The sequence below is a fragment of the Aphelocoma coerulescens genome, chromosome 7 (assembly GCF_041296385.1).
Source record: "Aphelocoma coerulescens isolate FSJ_1873_10779 chromosome 7, UR_Acoe_1.0, whole genome shotgun sequence".
Classification (NCBI taxonomy): domain Eukaryota; kingdom Metazoa; phylum Chordata; class Aves; order Passeriformes; family Corvidae; genus Aphelocoma; species Aphelocoma coerulescens.
In genome coordinates this window covers 28,946,469-28,967,579 of record NC_091021.1, presented here as the reverse complement: position 1 = coordinate 28,967,579, position 21,111 = coordinate 28,946,469, and the positions used below count along the sequence as shown (strand labels likewise).

At 45.1% G+C, this 21,111-nt stretch overlaps 1 protein-coding gene across 10 annotated transcripts in view; it reads left to right on the top strand.

The window, feature by feature from the left end:
• The window catches only part of SEMA5B (semaphorin 5B), a 272,778-nt gene that overhangs the window by 220,686 nt on the left and 30,981 nt on the right, over window positions 1-21,111 (top strand). For all 10 annotated transcript variants that reach the window (XM_069021071.1, XM_069021072.1, XM_069021070.1 and 7 more), the window contains 5 exons: window positions 8,245-8,362; window positions 14,403-14,584; window positions 17,621-17,764; window positions 19,281-19,428; window positions 20,700-20,925. In XM_069021071.1, coding sequence (XP_068877172.1) covers window positions 8,245-8,362; window positions 14,403-14,584; window positions 17,621-17,764; window positions 19,281-19,428; window positions 20,700-20,925 — 818 coding nt within the window. The remainder of the gene's footprint in view (window positions 1-8,244; window positions 8,363-14,402; window positions 14,585-17,620; window positions 17,765-19,280; window positions 19,429-20,699; window positions 20,926-21,111) is intronic.

Genomic DNA, 21,111 nt, shown 5'->3' with positions numbered 1-21,111 from the left:
GGTTATAGAAAAATATAATATTGTACAGTTAGGTATCTTCTATCAAAATACCAAGTATTGTAGAACTATGGGAACACTCCAGTCTGCAAGAGGTAAAGCTGGATTTCAAGAATATCCATTTACTTAAGTGATGTTCTCTTGTTAGAAAGAGGAATGGAGATTGTTTGATGGTGTTTTTATAATTACATGGGAAGAAGCAGTGGACAATATGTAGCAGGACCATTTTGTCCCTTATACAGTGTTAAATAGCCCTGCATTAGAAGGGAGATGTGTTTGATCCTCAGGCTGTAATGGATAGTCTAATATTTATTTGCCTTTTCCGACATACATTAATCTACAAAGGCTCTATCTAGTTGAATCTGCATCTTGTTGAGCAGAAAATAATTACCCAGAGCTTAACAAAATCCAACTTTCACAAAGGAGCTGCTTGAATATGGATTACTTTGTGCAGCCTAGGTGACAACTGTAGGCTATTTTCAGGTTTCTTTATCATCATTCACACTGCTTTCTAAGTTTCCTGCCTTTGCAATTTTCTTTCCCATCCTAAGTTCCCATTTTAGTGTAACTCGTGTTCCTAAATCAGCATCTTGCAGAGGCTACATAAAGCACCTGTCTGTGTCCCTTGCAGTGGATTTGCTCCTGCCTAAGCCACCCTTTTCCTGTCTCCACCTACACCACCAAACTACAGCAATTTGCCATGTTCACACAGAAGTCTCAGATCTGCAACCTCAGAGTAGAAGCACAGGAGCAGAGCACTTCTTGATCTGACAGCTGCCTCCAGACACTGACTGACACAGGGCAGAGACAGGGGGTAACACTTGAGTGCACTTATTTTCCCAAGCTGCCTTTCCAAAAGGATGTCTGGTCCCCTCTGCCTCTTCCCATATGGCAGCCCTGGGGAGCATGTTTTCTTAAGGCTCAAAAGCCTGCCGAGGCTTGGAAACGGTGGTGCTTCGCAACCCAGACAAACATGCCCCACATTCAGGAATTCCTTCTGGCTATTCCTTTCATTAGGACTTTAATAGTATCTGAGTTTTCTTGTGGATGAATGATCCTGTCACTGGTAGTCAGAGACCCTCTCTACTTTTGTTTTTATTAGAGGTCAGTTTTGTTTGGCACAGTGCCAAGAGTTTCTAATAGTGTTCGTGAAGGAACACTGTTGGTTGTTTTTTTACTAATCTGTTTTACTGATGTAAAATAAATCCAGATTTAATCAGAGATGGCATTAATCTTCATATTTGAATAAATGGAATGTTGTTTTATTTCACAGCTTTAAAAATAAAAATAAATTCCTATCCAATAAAGAAGTCACTGTTGCTAGAAGATGATGGAATGGGATGTCAGAAAGTAAGAAATTGAATAGTTGTGTAGCTTGTGCGAGGCCATAATCTATAAACCTCAATCGATTAAAGTGATATTGAAAATGGTAGGCCAGAAGGTGAACTCTAGCAAGCCCAGGTCCCTGATGTGGAAAAGAAAATGAGATGAAACTGCCTGTAAAAATCCTCTGTCTGTGCACTGCTTTTTTTTTTAATAAGTAACATGTGTTTGACTCATAAATGGACTTCAGTTTTGGAGGTTGTTTTACACCATGGCTTTAATTTATGCATTCAAAACAAATCATGTGCAGAGCAGCAATCACTGATGCTAAGCATGTGTGGGTGATAAATGACACATGCACACTTCAGCTTCTCTGCCTCTGCATCCAATATCACATGCCAAAATACCAAACCTTGTCTGTCCAGATTAACATCAACTCTACTCCTCACAATGGTGGTACCTGTGAGCTGTAGTATGCTCTTCCCAAGCAGGGCCCTGTGAATTCCTTATGAAGTATGCGGCTACTGGTCTTGAGGAAAGGGCAGTAACATCTGGCATGGAACATGTTATCTTCACCAACTGAGCAATGAAGCTGCTGCTTGACCAGCATCTGACTAAAACAGCTCAGTTCCACTTGGCTTCTCAGGGGAAAAGATAATGGATTTGTACAGATCACTAACTCATTTCTGCAGTTTGAATTTTTAAAGGTATCAAAATTAGAGGGATTGTTTGAAGGTCTGGTGCTTTTTTTTCCTTTCTAATCTTATTTTCTTAACCCACGAACATCCTTTTGATTCTCATTCTTCTCTTTTCATGCCATCTGGCTTTAGGGAAGACAGAGGTCTGCTCTTCCTTGCACGGGCTATTGAGGTTGTCAGTAATTATGATTCGGTTGGCTGGAAGCTAATATGATTATTTGTTTAGTTCATCCCCTCTGCAGGTTGCTAGCAATGGGACAGTAAGCTAACCTTGTCAGGAAATGCCTGTCTGCCAAACACAGCCTCATGCTTACAACTAACACAGCTAAAACCCCTTTATTGCTTGCAAAGAGATGTTCCCTCGCAGGTAACCATTCCAAGAGTGCAACAAACCAGTGTGGAATTGGAATTCTGAGGTCTGAGCTCCTGTGCTGCCCATGCTCCTGAGATGCTGAACATGGATGTGCCTTGCAGGAGCAGCGTTGTAAATGTTTGCACTCCACCAGTGGATGTGCCTCTGGTGGACTGACTGGTGATGCCCATGGGGTCTGAAGGACCAGGTACAGTGACAGTTCTTGTGTCTGCCTGACAAACAGAACCTTCACTGCAGGTTCCCAACTCATGAGCAAAATCACAGAACTGTCTCCTGGTGCAGTGACAGGGTTTTGAGCCAACACAGTTTGGGAAGGAACTTCTCAGGCTTTGGGTCTAGAGCCCTGCCTCTGCACATCATCATGTTCTGTCATTCCATTCCTATTTGCTTTTAGTCATAAAAAAGGAGTGAGAAAAAGTTAAATGAAAGAGAGGAAATGAAAACTGGGAGAGTAAGCACAGCCTGGCAGATGAAAGGAGCAGAGTTCTTCATTGTGAATATTTCAAATGAGTTTTGTGGCTCTCGGTACAAAATGGCATTTTTATGTGTCTTCTGTCTGGTAGTTACAATGGGAAGGGGCTGTAGTAATTCTTTTTTTCCTTTGGTCTGTCAAAGCCTAACCTCTTGGGCCTGGTTCCATTGATTTGATGATCCATTTATTATACAGTCTAAAGTTTTAACTCTCAGGAAAAAATGACCAAAAGATGAAGTTATCTAGACACAGAGCAAATTAAAGTGGGAATGAAAAACTTTTGAAATACAGATGTTTAAGCTTTAATGAAGATTCTGAAAGAAGATGTCATTCAGGACATTATGAAAAAAGGATCTTGGGCAGCATCAGCATACTGGAAGCCTTTTTACAGCACATGCTATTAGTGAAGGCTCAGCACACCAGGTGTCAAAGACCATATAAAAACTCTTGTGAATCATAGGTAAGACTTTACATTGACTTCAGTGGACTGTGGATAGTGCCTTTCTTGCAGAGCCTTAATCTGTCGTGTTATCCCAGATCACTGCTGTAGAAATGATTGCAACAGCCAACAACAGGGAGGCTTACAGCTTCCAAACAGCAGGCAGCAGGTGAGCTGTTATGAGCAAGATTTTATTTTCATGCAAATGACCTTCTTAAGTGAGAATGAGGGACTGGAGAAAAAACCACCTTGAATAGGAGACACAAATGGAATTGTTTTTCAATTGAACATTTTCAGTGTATGCCTTTATGCCTCACACAAGACATTTATTGCGAGGCAATGAATGGAAATGAATCACTATTGATAGTAATGCCCTATCAAAATAAATCCAGCCTCTAAGATATCTGTGAATGTGAGGTTAGTAGACTGCCAGAGGGAAACTGGGGGCACGGACCATATGGTATCATCATCATCTTACTTTCACAAACATCCCACTTTGTAGGATTTCGTTAACTAAGTCATTAGTATTAAGAGAGTCAATGTTAACTTGCTATGCTCAGGTAGTCTTCTGGGATAATGGCTTCCCTCTAGCCCTGGGAATTGTGGTGGGAGACAACAGGATAGTGTGTCATTAGTTCCCTGAGGCATTCTCAGCCTGCTGCTGAGGAGACTTAAGTGAAATGTTCCCTCTATGTATGATATAAAATCTGGGCAACTGAGCCAGTGGTAGAAGTCCCATTGCCTTTGAAACATCAGAATTTCATTGTTGTATGTAAACTCCTTTGTATCTTATTTCACAGTATTTACATACTGCCCTGCAAGACTGCAGGCCCTGTGGCCTCTGTGAAATTTCTCAGCAGTATCATAGTACAAAATGGTATTTACATGTAAACATTTCAATTTATATTGTGTTCTGAGCACAGGGAAATGCTTTGGTATCTTTGCATTTTCCACACCATGGTGCTTGATCTACTAAGAATGACAGTGTCCTTCTGAAGCATTTTGATTTGGGTATGCATGTGTGCTGGCATATATTTGTCTTTTGGTATGTGTTTGCTGATGTGGTTTTATCTTTTAATGACATAAATAGGGATATGTATATTCTAAAGATACTGTAAGGATATAAATTAGGTTGGCTTTTGAAGTGTTCACTGAAAGTATTTGCCAGAAATGTCATTCTCTTGCGTTACGTACATTGTAATGCTTTTCCTGCTTAAAAAAGGGAAGAAAAAGGAGCAAATTTTGTGTAAGTAAATACATTTTTCCTCACCCCTAAGTGTATTGCTGTCAGCTGATATAATAGGTTTCTCACCAGAGTTGAGGCAGATGAGACTGCTCTGAGTCCTGAAGGGAGGCAGACAGCATAGCTATTTTGTTTTCAGATTTCAAATGGTTTTGAGGGCCTGCCATGAGATGAGGAGAAGTCCCAGGCTGTGATGGTTGTTAAATTACAGAGTGCGTGTTTTGACAGCCCAGCAGAGCCTGGGCTGGGTAGGAACTCGTTACACCCTGGATGCAGAGCGTGGGGCTGGCTGCAGCTCCCAGCCAACAAGTGCCGTGCCAGGCATTGCCCAGAGCCCATCACCACAGCCTGCTGTGCCAGGCGTTTTCCAGAGCCCATCACCACTCCTGCCATGCCAGGCTTTTTCCAGAGCCCATCACCACTCCTGCCGTGCCAGGCATTGCCCAGAGCCCATCACCACAGCCTGCTGTGCCAGGCGTTTTCCAGAGCCCATCACCACTCCTGCCATGCCAGGCTTTTTCCAGAGCCCATCACCACTCCTGCCGTGCCAGGCATTGCCCAGAGCCCATCACCACAGCCTGCCATGCCAGGCATTGCCCAGAGCCCATTACCATGGCCTGCTGTGCCAGGCTTTTCCCAGAGCCCATCACCACTCCTGCCGTGCCAGGCTTTTCCCAGAGCCCATCACCACTCCTGCCGTGCCAGGCATTGCCCAGAGCCCATCACCACAGCCTGCTGTGCCAGGCTTTTTCCAGAGCCCATCACCACTCCTGCTGTGCCAGGCTTTTCCCAGAGCCCTTCACCACAGCCTGCTGTGCCAGGCTTTTCCCAGAGCCCATCACCACTCCTGCCATGCCAGGCATTGCCCAGAGCCCATTACCATGGCCTGCTGTGCCAGGCTTTTTCCAGAGCCCATCACCATGGCCTGCTGTGCCAGGCTTTTCCCAGAGCCCATCACCACTCCTGCTGTGCTAGGCTTTTTCCAGAGCCCTTCACCACAGCCTGCTGTGCCAGGCATTGCCCAGAGCCCATCACCACAGCCTGCCGTGCCAGGCATTTTCCAGAGCCCATCACCACTCCTGCCGTGCCAGGCATTGCCCAGAGCCCATCACCACAGCCTGCTGTGCCAGGCGTTTTCCAGAGCCCATCACCACTCCTGCCGTGCCAGGCGTTTTCCAGAGCCCTTCACCACAGCCTGCTGTGCCAGGCTTTTCCCAGAGCCCATCACCACAGCCTGCCATGCCAGGCATTGCCCAGAGCCCATTACCATGGCCTGCTGTGCCAGGCTTTTCCCAGAGCCCATCACCACTCCTGCCGTGCCAGGCTTTTCCCAGAGCCCAGCAGCACAGCCTGCCATGCCAGGCATTGCCCAGAGCCCATCACCACTCCTGCTGTGCCAGGCTTTTCCCAGAGCCCAGCAGCACGGCTGGTGGCTCTGCAGCTCGGTTACTGATGGCCTGGTCGTGGCAGTGGCAGGGGAGCATGGGCTGTGATTCAGTGAATGCGCTGTGAGGGACCCGGACCCGGCTGCTCCCAGCCAAGAGCAGCACATTAGCTCTACGACATACATTATGATATTGCCAGCAAAGTGGTCAGTGCCTAACTGGGATATGCTGCATCCTGTGGAGTGGCTGAGGGCTGCAGCACAGAACATATGGAGATTATTTCCTGAATTTATGCAGCACGTGTTTTCCTATAAATTAAATTCAGAGAAAATGTGTATCATAATAGGGTGATGCTCGCAACAGCCTTCCCTGTTATGAATTACAATGACCTCTCTCAGCTTGCTGGGTGCCCAGTGAAACGGCTTCATGCAACTGGAAACAATAGTGTATGTGGTGTCCGGGTCTGAAAGCCTGACCAAAAGGCTCTCTAACGATAAGCAGGGCCTCTCCCTACCCCTCCCCCCCCCCCCCCAGTCCTCCACTGTTTCTCTTTTTCTTCCTTTTAGAAACTGCCCAGTTTCCTCCTGCGGTGCCAAGTTGTCAAGAGTGTGGGCAAATGCCCCAGGGTCTGCTCTGTATTGAACTGGCTGCTGCCCTTGCTGAGGGGCTGCTGGACAGCAAAGGCAGCTCTGGATGTGGCAGCAGCCCCACTTTGTGGGTGAGACTGCTGTGGGTTGCCAAAACAGCAGGACGGGGGTCCTTAGCCAAAGTAACAAGCAAAGCAGCACATGTCCCTTCTGGTCCTTGGACTGAGCATCCCGAGTCATTTTCTGGGTAAATATTTGATGTTCTGTTGCCTGAGGCTGGGGTAAAATCATCTTTGCCTTTTTCTTGGGTGTGCTGAAGCAACTGAAGGAAAAATACAGTAGACACAGTCATTGTAACTACCTTCCTAAAGCACAAAAAAGAAGTTATGTTCCTTACAACTCTGTGTGTGAAATCTTTAGCAGAGGAAATGTAGGAACGGAGCAAACTGGAAACTCATAATTAAAATATAAATGTGTCTGTGTATAGATATATATAAAGCAATGGGTACCAGACATCAAAACAGTCTGGGGTTTGCTTTGGGACAAATCACTGTGGAGTTAGTGTCTTCAGCTGTATGTGAGGGACTTGCTTTTTCATTTGCAGCTGATTACAGGCTAATAGGATTTCAAAGGTTTCTGGGAGGGAACAGTTCACATCTCATTGCATTTGAGGGGGTGCTTTTTTTTTTTATGTTTCAGTAATCATACTGATACCTAGCCTTAAAATACATTTTATTACTCTCCTGTTTAGCTTCTTGAACGGAATCTTTCTCCTTGGTCCCTTGCTGCTGTCTAATTGGCAGTTTTCAAGTCATTTGGGACTTTTTGAAAGATCTTATCAGCCTTTTATGTGATAGAAGAGAATGGATCATGGGGATTAAAAATAGTGTTGTGAATGTTTTTAGGTTTAGTCCTCTCTTTGTCTTTCACTAATACGTGCATGATGTGGCTTGTACATTTATGTTTTCTCAATGAAAATGAACGATTTGAAAGCAACTCATGGGAACGACCAATACAGCGGAATTTTATTGGTACAGACTACTTCTGTGACTGATCTTCTCTGTTTAGTAGCAGTAGTAGCCTTAGTTATTTTTCTTTAGCAGCTCACATGTTGGGAACACACACTTAGCCTGTAAATATGGATTCAGGAGGAAAATGAATACGGCAGTGTTCAAAGCAGCCAAAAGCCTAGAAATAACGTTCTGCTGTGACTTTTCCAAACTGACATCTTGATGCGGGGATTATAAATGAAACCATTGTTCCAGCAAAGGCCAAGACTAATAGAAAGCCTTTATTACCAGTCCATTGGCTAATTCTGCTTGTCTAACCCCTTTAGATGGACACAGTGTCAGAAAACAGTCACAGAGGTTGCTTTGTGTGAGATTTGGCCTGCTGCGTGTTTACATGGGGGCGCAAAGATATCTCAATGACAAGTGCTCTTTGACTAAAATTTGTAAAGTCATTTTCTTTCCCTAGGCCTTGGAGAGGAGTGAACTGATGTTTAATCTGCAGCTTCTATGAGTGATATTTGCTTTGTGTCCTATCACCCTTCTATTCATTTTCTTTTTCCCCGTCCAAGCAGGTAAACCTCTGCTTAGAAGAAATTGTTTCTTCCGCTGAGCCTTGGTGCGGTTGACAGCTGTCATATATGAGGATTATACTTGAATACGTGTCTTTAGAGCTAGACAGTTTTAAGGGGCTTTAATCTTTTGTCTTTGCACATGCAGGGAATGCCTGGGAGCCAGAGACCCTTACTGTGGCTGGGATAGCAAGCAGAAGCGATGCACCACCATTGAGGACAGCTCCAACATGAGCCTCTGGACTCAAAATATTACTGAGTGCCCAGTAAGTGGAAGGAGTGGAAATATTTTATACATACTGATGTGTGTATGTGTAGAAGGGAGAAGGGGAGGTGAGTGTGTGGCAGTCTGGCTGAAAAGGACTGGCTGTTGCAAAAGCAGTGGCACGCACTAATATCTGTGCACAGCTTCTTGTTTAGAACATGGAGACCCCAAATGTGTTTGTGTCCTCTGAAAGAGGGATCCTAAAGCAAGCATTCAGTCTTCCTCATGCCCACCCATGCCTTGGGTGAAAAAGAGTGGATCATGCTGCAGAGTTACTGCTGAGAACCATATAAGCCCCAGCTGAAACTTGAGCTTGCTCAAGAGGGCTACTCCACTGTCTGCACGATTTTCTTGGCTTCCCTGCAAGCTGGGGAATCAGAATAGCCTGCTGCTCCAGGATGCTAATACAGCATCCTGGGGCAGCAGTCAGGTAATTTTCCTCTTGGATCCCTGAGCTGGGCCCAGGAGACAACACCGGTGAAAAGTGTTGTACTGGCAGGAAGAGCCATCTAGACAGCAGCACAAATTACTGCATGTGTGGTTTGCAAAGTGAACAAAAACATACAGTGTGTACTAGAGAAATCAAGGGATGGGGAGAGTGTAACTGAGAGAGGGGGTGTGAGAAAGACAATATTGGGTTCTCATCCGACTCCAGCAGACCAGAGACCAAATCTACATGATATTGCAAGGAGATGGCCTTTTTTCCTGGCCCTGGTCTCCAAGAGATGCATATAGAAAAGAAGTGTCTCTGCTTGAATAAGGTTGAGTTTACTCTCGAGCTCCCTTCCCAGCCACCCACCCTTCTCTGATGACAATATCCAGTTCCTGGCTGTGATCCCCAGAAGCTGTCTGGCCAAGTATAATTCCTGCTGCTTGAATTGTACCTGCATGCTGGCTGGAGAGGAAAAACCAGTCTTGTTAAATAGATTGAGGGTGGGGGAGAAATTGTCATTAATGTTCATTGTTATTATCTAACGTCAATTAGCATGTTAATGCTGCTAAGTCCAGTAGATAGGGAGGGAGGACTGGATGGGTTGTATCTTCAGTATGCTATTTCTGTCTAGAGGTGCTGGGATGTTTATTCCCGTTATCTCCCTTACTCCTCAGATATTTTCCCAGGAAATACTAGTCATTACTTCAATCCATCCTCAGCTTGGCAGGCTTAAGTTTTTCACTGCTGGATTCAGAGGCTTGTGTGTTTATAACCCTCCTGTGTTGAACTGGGATGCAGTGCTTCTTGATTGCCCATGCTGTTATCTCGTCCTGCTTAATGCCTGTGTCTGTTGATAGGTGTGTGAGGTGTTAATCCTCTAGTTTGAACATGTCTGCTGCGGTGCACACTAGGGAACAAACTACTCCAGATCATTGTTTCAAGGTCATAAAAATTCAACACAGAATATTCAGGAGCTTTGGCTGTTCTTGGGGTGCTAGTTTTACATTTGTTTTAGCATTCCATCGTGGATTATTTTCTGTGTAGATGCTCCCAATCTGTTACATATATCAGCCTTGTGCTCTTTGACTGACAGGCTGCCAAGCCGTTTAAAATCCACATGCAAGTACTTTCTTTTTCTTTCACCTCTGCCACTCACTAGAATGAATTCACACTGGCATGGAGTGGGATAGCTCATTTAAGCACCTACATCAGCAATATCCAAGTATTTCCTTGTATTCAGTGCAGGACAAAGGTCATGGTCAGCAGAAGAAAGGGTCTAGAAGAGCATGTTCAGATGAGCACTGAAAAGGGAGGGAAATGCAGTGACCCAATGCCAAACTTCACTCCTGCAAAAGACCTGTCTGAGTTTAGTTGGATGAGTTACTGTCATAAGAAGTCCTGGCTTTTCCCACCCCACTTTTCTGGGCTGAGCACCAGGCGCTCAGCTGTGCTGGTACAGCTGTATGTGAGATCACAGTCAAGTGTGAAATTGTGTCGATTAAAAGCACCCCTCCCAAATAAACTTTTCCTAACCCAGATAATGTCAGTGAGTTCTTCCGCAGCCTAGCCCACAAACAGATGTCCTGGCACAGCTGAGAGACTGGCATTCAGCAACTTTTAAAGCCAGAACTGGCATATTATTGAATTATATCCTACATGGGCCAGGCATTTGTGTGAGTCAACCACAACACTAACACAACTTGACTGCTGCTCTTGTGCAAATGGGCTTGTTCAGAGCTAGTCTGAACATCTTTGTACAGCACTACATTGTGCCACAGATTCCCACTCTCCAGCTTTATTATTAAGGGACTTTAGATAGAGGCTTAATCATGTAGTGTTAACACAATACATTGGGTAGTGGTTAATGTATGTTATTACTAGATAACATCCAGAATCTCCTAAAGGTTCATTACTGAGGTTGCAATGTCAACCATTTTAACACTAAGAAATGGTAGCACACAAATTCCACAAACTAAACTGCTCTTCTGTGTATGTGCCCATGCTTTATCAGGGAATCCTGATGAAGGATTGTATGTGCTTTCCTGGAAGAAGGGAGTGAGGTGCACTTTGATTTTAGAAAAACAGACACATCCTATTTTGTGGTATCTTACTGATGCCAACATGAGCCACTAGGAGGAAAGGAACTTCAGCTTTAGCTAACAAACTATTAGCCAAGCTCATGGTGTCACTGTTGAGGGTGGTTGGCAAGTCAGGAATTGAGTATTCCCAATAAAGTGTACTGTCCTCCTTAGCCAAACAATGATCTTCCTTCCAGGTTTTCAGTCCAGTCCCACTCTGTGTTTACAGCAAACCCCTATCTTAGTCATATTGCATCTGTTCCATGCTACCTCATTTTCTTGCTAATCAGTGGCAGTTTCCCTGCTCTGGTTTTGGGTGTCTTGTACCCTGCTGTCAATTCATGTGGACTGAGCTGCTCAGAGCTGCAGTGCCCAGGGTGATCCTGCTCTGGCCCACACTGGAGCATGTCCAGTGCACAGAAAAGACGTTGGGGGCAGGAATCAAAATCTATGAATCTCTGAAAACTGAAAATTTTTCCCATGTCCCAAGGATTTTATACCCTGGACAGTTTTGAATGGCTTTTCATGGGAATTGCAAAAAGGTGTTACAAGGATGTAAATTTCAGTTCCTTGCTCGGAACACTAGTTTGCTTCAAGGAAAATATTGCTACTTATGGACAGTCTTTTTTGCTTTTTTTTTTTGATTTTATAAATGGTTTAAGTAGTTTCATTGAAACTTTGCAAGACTTTTCAGCTTTCATCAAACAGCTAACATGGACACTTCCAGTTTAAGTAATTAAAGCTTGGCAAAATTATAAGCTTTTGATATCTGAATCCTAAGACAAGGAATAGATTAATTGAAAGAACAAGGAATGCTTCAGTCTTACCTGTAATATCAGAATAAACATGGAAAATATCCTGGTAGCAGGGATTAGGAGTGGGCAATCTGAATTTTTAGATCCTGCACTTGAGCCTTTACATTCTACAAGGAAGAAAGAAAAAGATGAGGCCTTTGGTGTGAGTGTGGCAGTTTATAAAATACAAGAATTCCAAAACTGGCAATATTGTCAGGTGAGGGAAGGGCATTTGATCAGATGTGTTTTTAAAGATGTCCTCTCTGTCTGATGGGCACTGCGTGGGCTTCAAAGGATTTGCCTTGTAAAGGTATTCCTGAAAAAGATCAATGCCTGTGGGTTTTTATCCCACTTCCCAAGTTTGCTCTTTTGAAGATATTTTTTGTGAATTTAAAGATGGAATAATAACCCATATGTAATTTCTTAAGTAATTTCTTAACTTCCCACAATCACAGCGTAACATGTTTATAAATCTCAGCATTTTGGTTATGGTTGCTTATTTGTTTAATTTTTGGGTTGTTTCCCAGTATCACTTATGAGCCAATAATTATTTACCAGCTTTTTTTTTTAATTGATGACACAGGCCATATCATACCATTGATTTCTGAACAGGAATCTTGCTGGAATCAGCAAGGCTTTCTGGGTCAAAAATGAATAGAAATGATGCAATGCTTGGATTAGGGCTTTTGTAAGGCAGGAGGGAAAAGGACATGAAAATCTAGTATTAAATATCTCAAAGTACTTGTTTTGACTCCCCACCCCCCCCCAACTTTTAGAAACCCAACTGTATTGATTTTTAAACAATGTTTAAAACAGCAAATTCAACAACAACTACAAAGCTCAGGGATCTCCTCTGTGGGCATCTTGCCTTTTAACCTGCAGCCCAGAGCAAATTTTTTCAACTACATGATAATCTATTGCAAACAAAGGCTTACAGCAGATGCCTGAAACCCCTGGCTGCAGCCTGACAAGTGCAGTATCAGATCTAAATCGCTTCCATGCCACTGCTGCATATTTTTGATGCTGCTGTAGATGGGTGAGAGGGGAAGATGACAACCCACCAGAGGTACATTCTGAGTGTTTAACATAGTGCCAGTCTTGGAGAATAAGCACAGAGCTGGAAAGCACTCTTCCCATGGCTGTGGTTGGCTCCCTGCGTGGCTCCTGAGCAGCCTCATAGCCCCTCCATGCATTAATTTACTTGTCTGTAAAATAGGGACAATCATTCCCCCCCTGGGGCAGCCCAAGGGCCTGCTCTTGCTGGCAGCAGAGCTCAGTGAAACATGGCACAGTGGGGTTTGTCAGGGCAACTGGCTCAGATTTGGGGCCAGGGCTGTTTGCCAGGACCCCAGCCTCTTCCTTCCTTCACCCTTCATTGCGTGTGACACCAAGGCCAAATTCAGTGTTTCCTTCAGCAATGGTTTTACCAAAGCTGCTGAGCATCCCACCACCACATGGGTGACCCCACAAGCATGAGCCACTTGCAGGCAGCCACCATCTGTGCCATCTGCCTGCAAGGCCTGGCACTTTGGGATGGGGCATGGGGTGGGGAGCATGGAGGGAGCCACCAGGGTAGAAGTGCATGATGGTGCTGTGCTGTAAAAAGGGAGTAGCTGTACACAGGTAGGGCCAGCACCAATCCCTTTCAGCCTCGTGTTTCTCAAAAAGTAGTAGAGGGGATGGCAGGGCAGGGGTATTCAAGGCAGCTTTCAAGACATGGTCTTGGGCTGCAGGATTCTGCAGTAGTGGTGGAGTGGTAACAGGAAGGCAGTGGTGGCCAGGAGTGATCCCAGGAGAAGCAGGTAGCACACAGCCTCTCCAGACAGACTTGGGGGCAAGGGGCCCAGCAACCTGGTCCCCCAGCTCTCAGCTTAGGGCTCCCCTAGCAGCACTGGTTAAAACAGGGCACAAGAGAGCAAGCTCTGACACACTGTCTACTGGAGGGTTGTCACCAGCCCTGAAATAGTTCTGTTTCTCATGCTCTTGGCCTGCCAGAACTACTGTATTTTTCCTTTATTACAGCGTGCAGGAAGCTCTCAAGTCCCAGCCTGCTCAGGACTGTGCAGGCATGAAGCAAAGGGCAGAGGGGACAGATAGCAGTGTGGTCTGGTCCATAAATTGTCTTGAGATGAATTCTTGCTCTTTAGGTGACTATGTGATCCTCAGCATTAATGCTAGTCATCATCATCTGCTTCGCTTTTTGCTCTTCATCCACATGGCCATTTAGGGTATGACTCAGCTTAGAAAGGGAGACACTGCATGTTTGGACAGGGCCAAACTCAGTGAGGCCCCAGCCTCAGCTGGTCACTATGGTTATATGAACTCTAACTTGGAAAATACTCTGCAGGAAGCCCTGCAGAGGCTGCAACATGATGGAGTGGGGTCAGCCAGTATTGGCTGTGGTGTTGCTTGAAAGGCTGAAGCTGTGCAGTGTGGAACAGGGAGTGTGGTGGTTGTGTGGTGTGGCAGATGGATGCTTGCTCCTGGTGTGGTGCTGAGTCGGCTCAGTGCCTGTGTGCACATGTTAGGTATGTGGTGTGGAATTTGGAGGGTAAATATTGATGTGGCATTGTCTGAAAACAACCCTCTGTTTTGAATCCTGCTCGCAAGCACAGACAGCTCCCCTCTAAGCTGCATCCTAATCCCCCTGGCAGCTTTGTTTGGCATTTCTATTGTGGGCCTGTCTCCAGAAATGTAAACTTGCTATTAATGACCTTTTTTTCCTCTTAAAATTAGGTGAAAAACCTGACAACAAATGGAAGGCTGGGGCCTTGGTCCCCATGGCAACTGTGTGAGCATTCGGATGGGGACAGCACAGGCTCCTGTATGTGTAGATCACGTTCATGTGACAGCCCTCGTCCTCGCTGTGGAGGTCGCAGCTGTGAAGGGGCCAGGATTGAGGTTGCAAATTGTTCAAGGTACCTCAGTGTCTTTGTGCTTCTTAAGGGAACAAGAGTTGTGTCTGTCCACAGCTTACTCCTACTTGTGACCATGTCATTGTATCCCAGCCAAAGTGAGGTGTGTGAGGTTGAGCTTGAAGTCAGTGTAAAATGAAGAAACCCAAGAGCTCTGAGTGAAGGGCACTCAGCCAAGGCTCTTGGAAGATGAGCACCCCAAATTACTGTACCCTACACTGTGCCTTGGTTTCCCTCAGTTGTACAGTGAGTAGTGACCCCTCAGGAGGAGGTGAATAAGGCAGAGGCAGTTGTCAGCCAGCTGAACAGCAGACTAAAAAAATCAGCTCATAACTTCTCAGAGTTTGGGTTCCAAGGCCGCATTGCCAAAAACAAGCAGAGCTCAATCAGAGCAACTCCTGTAAGGACAGGGCTGAGCCTAGCTCCAGGCAAGGCTTGTTTGCCTTGTTCTGCAAGTCTGTGACCTGTCTGCAGCACAGCCTGTCTGCTGGGCAGGTGAGAGCAGCACGTCATCCTCTGGCAGCAAGCGGGCTCGGGAGACGGCCCAGGGACGGCGCCGGAGCAGCACAGGCAGCTCAGCTTGTGCCCAAGTGCTGCCTGCCCATGGAAGCCTGGAGCTCAGCTTTGGCAGTATGAAAACTAAATGTCCTCCTGTGGGGTGCCCAAACATAGCCATGGTGTTTGTGTCCGTGGTACCCCACCACCCTCAGACTACATCATGTCATGACTCAAGGGAAGATGATGCAATAGTGTAAACACTATTTAACCAGGGTGGGGGCAGCCAGGATTTTGCTAAATATTGGGTCAATACAGTTTTTATCTACTTTATCTTCTCCATAAACATTCATTCCATTAAGGACATCTGCCTCTTGACTCATCCCTGGAGATCAGTGCTGGTCTTGGCACCAAAAATTCAGCAATATTCATGTTTTAATTGGCATCTCTCCTTCCAGTTATGGGCTGTGCTGCCCAAAAGGTGTGCAGTCATTCCTGCCCCTGTGCTGCCACCGTGGGCTGAGCAAAACCTTCTCCAGGCAGGCTTTTTCTGTCAGTGGCAAATGGAAAACATGCCAGTGGGATGGGTTTATCAGCACTGCTCTGATGGCAAAAGAGGCAGGAGCAGCTTCTAAGAAGGGGATGAAAAACAGATTATTCAATCTTAAGACATAACAAAACAGCATGGTTTGAAAAATAGGGACATCTGGTCATCCTACATCCGCTTCAGCCCTCAAATTTCCTTTAATTGACTTCATATGGCATTGAGATTTCTTTCTGCAAAGAGGGAGTAGGATGTTTAAAAATGAGTTCTATTAGAAAGCTGGAGATCTGAAAGTGGAAGGTGTCTTCATTTCTGCTAAAAATCCTGAAACACAAATAGATGTTAAGAACTGTTGGGTTTTTGAGGATTTCTTTAGTAGAAATTACTTGCCCTTTTTGCAGCAGTAACAGCAACCTTGCATGTGATTTTTTTTCTTTTCATGATTGTACATATAATCTTTTTTTTGGATTAAAGAGTTGGGAGGTAGTAGGTGGTTTAAAACATAGCAGAATAATATGGAATAGTAGGATTTTTATATGAGTGAATTTCTTGTTCTTTGACCTTGTTTAGGGTGGGAGAGGGGAAGGGAGAGGGATGAGAGAACAAGAAGAGGAGGGGGGAAAGATCTAACAGGGTTCTGAAATAAAGCTGCCAAGAACAGGCAAGAGTTGATAAAAAACACAAAAACTGTGAAGGGCAATGTGGGTTTTAACTTTCATCCTCTGCCCTGATTGGTGCTATGCCAGAAAATATTTCTTGCCAGCAGTGTTATTAGTTCAGTAAATGCTTTGAAAATTAACATCTGTTTTCAAGCTTAGCTTTCAAGAGTCAGAGAGCACCTGAGTTGTTTTTTGACTAGACTTTTTAGAAAGATTTTTCTTTATAAAAAAAAACACACCCCAGAAAAGATATTTTTTGGCTTAAGGCACTGAAGTGTCAAGATTAGACAGTTTTATAAGACACAGCATTACCACTGGCTCCATATGAAATGAAACCTGCAGCACAGAAGAGATGAGATATGGTTCCTTCTCTCCTGCTTCAAGGTCCAGTGCTGCCAAATCAGAGGAAGGTGAGCTTTAATAGATGCAAGATTTTAAAGATGAAAATGTCGGCTTCTGTGTAAGCACACGTTTGAGGCACCTCACACAGCAGTGTGGCAGGAGCCACCTGCACGTGCTCAGCCTCTCACAGGAGCTTTGCCAATATCTCCAGCGCTGAGGTGTGAACTAGGGGGTTTTACATCACACTGGCTTCAGGCTGTGTTACCACTGTTCAGCAGAGATGTGATCACTCATTAAACCATGAAACTAGATCCTGCCTCTGAGCTCTTAATTGCCTCTGGTTTCTACAGATTTAAGGTCACAGTACAGTGACGTCTGCAGGTGGCCATGAAAGCTAGAAGCAATTACTGTTATTTTTAATGAAATTTGAGATTTCCATTTAATAGGATTCAGTGCTGAAGGCTTTAGGAATATTATATATAAGAATATACAAAATATGATGAGGTTTGTGATAAAAACATGGGAGCTGGCAGTGGCGTTGCTGTAAGAGATTTAAAGCATCAATACATACTGAATTAGCAGAGGGTAGGTTTTTTACGTCCGTTGGCACAACTGGCCTTCACAATACTCAAAACCTGAACTCTTTGTGCAGAAGTGTTCAGGACATAGACCTTTGGGATCAGCCATTGGGGTCAGAAGAGCAGGGTTATGAGACATGGGGAAGATGATGGGGGAATAGTCAATGAAAGTTACACTAACGACGCTATTGCCCAGCAAGTCCTAGGAGACGTTTTCAAAATCATTTGGCATTGTCTTCATTCTCTTCCTTTCCAATTCTTAGAGACTTCAAAGGGAGGAAAGTTAGGCCACTGCTAAGCACTTTTGAAACTCCCTTTTAAAAATCTCCCCTGATACAAAGTCTGGTTGAAATGAATAATCTATTCTCCCATGAGTTCAACACTTCCCCCATACTCTGTTCTCTCTTATCCTCTTTGTTAGAAATGGCGCTTGGACACCGTGGTCTTCCTGGGCCCCCTGCAGCACCTCCTGTGGGATTGGCTTCCAGGTCCGGCAGCGATCCTGCAGCAATCCTGCTCCACGGTATGGGGGCAGGGTCTGCGTTGGACAGAGCAGGGAAGAAAGGTAAGAGTTGTCCTTGATGGTGTGTGTTCATTTCTGTGGCTGTAATATTGGCAGCTGGAAGTGGTGGCTAGGAATGCAGATTGAGGCTGTTGGGCTCAATGCAGAAAGAGGAAGCAGTCCCAGAGCCTGGGAGGCATGCGGCTGTTTACAAGCATGGACGCTCTCTTTCAGTGAGCCTGTGAACATCAGACACTTCAGAGCTGCCCTCGCTCCCAAGCAGGACCCTTCAGGCCTTCACAAGTATTCCTGTCCCACACAGAGGGCTGACTTCCTCCCAGAATGCAGAAGCTGTGCCTGCTGTTTGCACTGTAGAGTTTACGGCACAGTTACTCTGTTCTGATCTGTCCCTGGAGTGGCAGCTGAGTATGTGCAGCTTTCATTGCCAGTTGCACCATTCCCAAGTCTCTATTACTTGTGCTGATGCTCCAAAAGCAGTTCAAGACAAAATACAGCTTAACTCACAGATTCAGGGTTGAGTTTTCGTAGGGCATGGCATCAGAAAAACATCTTTTTTCCCCTCTAAGCTACGAAAATTTCACACAAAATTACTAAAACCTAATACTTTCCTACAGTTACCTAAATTACCTGATACTAAAACCTACAGAGCCATCTGCACTATAATGCTTCTTCAAGCTTGGCCCCTCATGAAACACGTGCTTCAAGGCATCCCAGCTTCTTTCCAGGCCTGACATTTCATTAAAGGCCACCTCTACTTGGCAATAGGCTGTTGCTTGTCCCTTGAGTGGTCACTAAGACATATGTCTCTGCATTTCTCAGAATAAAAAGAGCAATTCATTTCATTGCCTTGTTTCAAGACATTTTAAAGTTTGGTTTCATTTGTGTCCATTCACAATGGTCTTTTTTGGGTTTGAAGACTACCTCTGAGTAAATTGCAGTTCTGTGTGATTAAATTTGAGAACAGTATTGGTTAAAAAGCTGAACAAAGTTACAGTTACTTTTGACACAGAACATGAAGTAGCATTCACTTAGGGCCTGCTTTTAGATGCATATAGCATCTGGTTGCAAACTCCAGTTTCCTAGGGTCGAGGTAGCAGTAAAAGCCAGATTGTGTGAAGAGAAGATTGTCAGGTGTTTAGCACTTGCCATTAGTGACAGATGACTGTTGAGTTGTCCTTCCACCAGTCATCCCATTTAGAATATTTACTAGCCACTCTCTCTTTTTGTGACACTTGGGCTTCAGTTTATGAGCTCTTTTGTGGACTCGGTGTTTGTGGAAAAGTTTTGAGACAGAGCACTTGAGAAAACCTGATCTCGACCGTTCACTCCAACTGTCTCACCGAGCTCAGCCTGATTAACCACCCCCATTTGGTACAAAGGCTACATTTCTCTCCGTGGACAGGAATATTGCTAATCTGACATTGTGTCAGTCTCTGCTGGCTCTCTGTGCATGCATCAGTTGTGCCCAAATGCAGTGTGCAGTCTTGCGTCCCACACCATTTTGTCCCTCGGATGTGCTGACGTGGAGTTTTTTAAGCACTGCCCTTTCTTCTTTCAGATTCTGTAATGAGAATAGTCCCTGTCCATTACCGATTTTTTGGTCTTCATGGGGACCTTGGAATAAATGTAGCGTGAATTGTGGTGGAGGGATTCATTCAAGGCAGAGGTCCTGTGAAAATGGAAACACATGTCCAGGCTGTGCTGTGGTATGTATTGTTTACTGACATTGCACGAGGGGCACCTGTTGACAGTAGCATCAAGAAACAGGATATTTAGCTCTTCTCTCCACTGTGGTTTTATTTCTCAAGCAAGAAGAAAGTGCTGTCCTCAGCTCTTGCTGGAGAGGATGCTGAAATGAACTTGGAAACAGAGGGGTGGCAGATTTAGGGACAGACTGGTGTACAGAGTACTTCCTTAGGCCTCTGTAGGCTGATATCAAATCCTTCACCTGAAAGCTCTATACATGTTCTTTTCTTCTGTCCCACTCCCAAGGATGATCCTGTTGAGTCAAGGAGGCCACACACACATCAGAAATGAGTTGCACTGTCATACTTGAGTAAACAAGAGGTCAAACACCCCATCTGCTCTTTTATTTTCCCTTTCCTGTTCCGGAAGCTGTTTCATGCAGCCTTTTAAATTGGTTGTAGGGTTTCCTTTCAGTGTAAGCAGACTTGATCTGGAACCTCCCATTTCTTCACAAGCTGTTTGGCATTTACACTAGAAGCATGAAGTCCTGAAGCATTGCATTTCTTCCCCTCTGCCAGAAAAGAGTTGTTTATTTAGTTACTTTAAATCAAGAACACAAATGTTTATCACTGGAATTCCTTCCACTGGTGACGAGAATTGTAAAACCCTCAAATCCCCCCATTCCCAGCCAGCCAGAATGTTGTCTGTGTGCAATGGCTGCTGTAGACCAAGGATGGCAAATGGTTCATAACCTTCACTAGAGAGTTTGAAAAGCCAACCAAACTAAAATAGCTGTAAGAAGATCTACTCTAAACCCATATTAAAAATAATAAAAAAAATCTTTCAAGGAATAAACCTTACTGACATTTTGTCCTCTTGGGGCTCCTCTAGGCTGACCTGAGAACAGCATCTCAGGGTCAGAGCAGAAAACTTGTTTGCTGTTATTATTATCTATTGCCTGAATTATTCTCCTGCCCATAATGAACCAAGCTGTTGAAGCCCCGCAGGACTTTGAGTCAGCAAAAAAACACAAACCTGAGGGAGACATAAAAATAGCAAGCACAGTTTACCCTTGAGGTCCACCTGAAGCTATGCACCACCACTGCCTCCATAGTCACCACGTTTTATGCCATGCCCAGCACTGACTTGTGCCTGTGAGGTCAGAGAAGGTGGATGGGGATTGTTTTAGATCCAGAGGGTACCCCTTATTTTCTGAAGTGTAAATAAACCTCTGCCAGTTAGGCTGCTGCTGTTTAATAAGTAAGGAGGAAGTGGTTTTCCTTCTTGGCAGGAATATAAAACCTGCAACCCGGAGAGCTGCCCGGAGGTGCGCAGGAACACACCCTGGACCCCTTGGATGCCTGTCAACATCACCCAGAGCGGTGCCCGCCAGGAGCAGCGCTTCCGCTACACATGCCGGGCCCAGCTGTCAGACCCCCACGAGCTGCAGTTCGGGAGGAAGAAAACCGAGAGTCGGTTCTGCCCCAACGATGGCTCCGCAGTGTGTGACACTGACTGTACGTCCTGCCAGCTCTGAGGGACCACGGGGCAGGCCTGGGTGTGGTGGTGCAAGGGGGATCCTCTCAGAACAATAAGACTGTGTCTGCAGTAGTGTTGACATGTATGACTGGTGTCACTGCAGAGGGGCAGCGATGGGGAGAGCCCTGTGACATAGACAGACAGTTGTGAGCTCTGTGCTTATG